The sequence below is a fragment of the Aplysia californica genome, unplaced genomic scaffold (assembly GCF_000002075.1).
Source record: "Aplysia californica isolate F4 #8 unplaced genomic scaffold, AplCal3.0 scaffold00135, whole genome shotgun sequence".
NCBI lineage: Eukaryota > Metazoa > Mollusca > Gastropoda > Aplysiida > Aplysiidae > Aplysia > Aplysia californica.
The window spans coordinates 1,454,746-1,457,218 of record NW_004797405.1 but is presented as its reverse complement, the minus strand read 5'-3'; the positions used below and the strand labels follow the sequence as shown (position 1 = coordinate 1,457,218).

Sequence of the window (2,473 nt, the reverse complement as noted above, 5' to 3'; positions counted from 1 at the left end):
TCTCTCTCTCTCTCTGTCTCTCTCTCTCTCTCACTCTCGCTCCCTCTCTGTCATATTTTATAATGTCTGAAAGTATGGGCCAAAGGCCTTTTAAATCAATAAAATCTCTCTCTCTCCCTCTTTCTCTCTCTCTCTCTCTCTCTCTCTCTCTCTCTCTCTTTCTTTCTTTCTTTCTCTCTCTCTCCCCTTTCTCTCTATCCATCTGTTTATTCCTGCTTTGTTTTCCATCGTTTCTTCTTTTTCTATCTTCACCAAGTTCGTTTATAACGGTACCTATGACACAAGAGTCTTCATCAAAGATTGTACATGACAAGATAGTTCACTCGGCCAAAAAAGTGTCCGCGGAAGTCCGCGCATTGGTTCAGATGTCGGTGCAGTCTTTGTTTTTAAGCTCTCTTTCGTTTCTCCAGAAGAAGAATAGGGATAGCACCCCCTTGCACATCAGCTGCTCTCGTTCGCTCAGTGCGGAGTTTTGGGTATATTTTATTTTAATGACATCTCGCCCCTCGCTCTGTAGCCAAATTAAACGAAAAAAACAGTCGCCCTTCCACCTGAAGAGGAATTTTGTCAGCGTAACCATTTAAAAAGGCGTTCTTCCGAAATTTTAATTATGACTTATACAAAAACTTGTTAGTTTCACTTTTTTTTTCCACACAAGAAGGGTAACCCTGTTCGCAAAGCGGGCGCTTTTTCGAAGATGGCGCCACTAGGATTTTGAGGACACTCTTTTTAATTGGTTCAAAGAGAGGAGTGAACCATCTTGTTATACAGAATCTTTGTCTTCATCAATAACTCCACTAGAATCCGCAGCAATTGAAAAGTTCACCGAGTGTGCACTCATGTACCCTCCGGGAATTACCGTAATTGTATAGATCTTGTGGCGATTGGGAAGCTTGATGAGAAGAGTCTTCTATCATAGGGTTCGTTTGTACTTTACTCAAATATTCTTCGATAACGAGCAAAAAAATAATTTCACTGAGATAATTATCCTGTTTAGTTTACGATCTTCTTCAATAGTTTATCTTTATTGTCGAGGAAGTCCGCTTTGTGTCGCATGTACTTTCTCGGATTATAATACAAAACCCATTTCTTTTACTACTGGCATTACTTCGACTAATATTTCGGATTTATTTATCTCAGAAAGAAATTTGGTGTAAATTCATACAAAATGGGACTCGACATCTCAAGGACGCAGGATGTAAATTAATACTACATTGGCTAAAGTACCGCAAAGAAAATGCACTGCAAGGCGATACCAAACGTCATTAAATCTGTTGCACAAATAGAACCAATAAGATGAGATCGCTGAAATTGCGTAAATTCAAGAGACTTTCGCGTGTGTAGGCGCTATAAGCTATGAGTAGATTTTCTAAGCATCAGGTACCTTTTAATGATCAATGTGCTTCTCTTTACTTTAAAAAGTACTAAAGAGGACAAACTTTTAAGTATTTCTAACACTTTATTGGGGGTCTTTTTTTTTCTTCAGAAAAAAGCCCAAAATGGCTCAAAGCTTTGGTCTTATTCGTTGGTTTTACATAATAAAATGATACTTCAGTTTTGTCAATACGTGTGCAGTGTTGTCCAAAAATACTCCCCATTTTTCCCTAACTTACTTGTTAAATAAATATATTTCCCATAGCGCTTCGTGTGTGAAAAAAAGAATACGAATTTCTTTCTCAAAGGCTATTCGGAAACCAAAACATTTCACGGATTAATAACGCTCTAACCAAAACGATGCCTCTTCACGAAACGTGACGCCAAAACCAAGAGAAGGAGAAGGAGAAGAAGAAGTAAGAGGAGGAGAAGAAGGAGGAGAGAGAGTGTGTGTTGGATAAAATATCACCCCATTCTCGAAGGGATTGGAACATGGTGCTGTGCTTATTAAGCTGTAACACTTTCCCCTAGCTAACTGCTCCCTGTGTAGCTGTGTGTAAGTCAAGTGTGTTCGAACATGCTGTGCTTATTAAGCTGTAACACTTTCCTCTAGCTAACTGCTCCCTGTGTAGCTGTGTGTAAGTGTGTTCGAACATGCTGTGCTCAACACAAAGTGTAGATCTAGCTATACTCTCCTCTAGCTAGCTAGCTGCACGCTGTGTGTACGTACGTGCGTGTGTGAGTGTGTGTAAAGTGTCCGGACAAGAAACCAGCACCAAGATGTTGAAGACGTCCAACAGCCCCGTGGCTGGCGTGAAGGTGTTCAAGATCCTCAAGTCCTATTGTCAAAAGAATGTTTCTCCACCTTGCAGGGTCCAAGAATCTGACGGCAGCTTCTTTGAGAGCTACACGGCGCTCGCGTGGAGGCAGGAGAACAAGAGGCTTAGGGCTGCCAGTGAGGTGAGTAACTAGTTTTGTTTGTTTTGGTTTGGTTTGGTTGTTTTGTTTTTGTTATTGTATTGTTGGTGATGGTGGTGGTTGTATTTTTGTTGTTGTTGTTGTTGTTGTTGTTGTTGTTGTTGTTGTTGTTGTTGTTGTT

At 40.4% G+C, this 2,473-nt stretch overlaps 1 protein-coding gene across 1 annotated transcript in view; it reads left to right on the top strand.

Annotated features, from left to right (window-relative positions):
- Positions 1–1,551: 1,551 nt before the first annotated feature.
- Positions 1,552–2,473, top strand: part of LOC101856174 (BAI1-associated protein 3) — a gene marked incomplete at its 3' end in the record, with an annotated part of 118,445 nt that continues 117,523 nt past the window's right edge. The window contains 1 exon segment of the mRNA XM_035969301.1: positions 1,552–2,334. Within this exon segment, the coding sequence (XP_035825194.1) occupies positions 2,155–2,334 (180 nt within the window).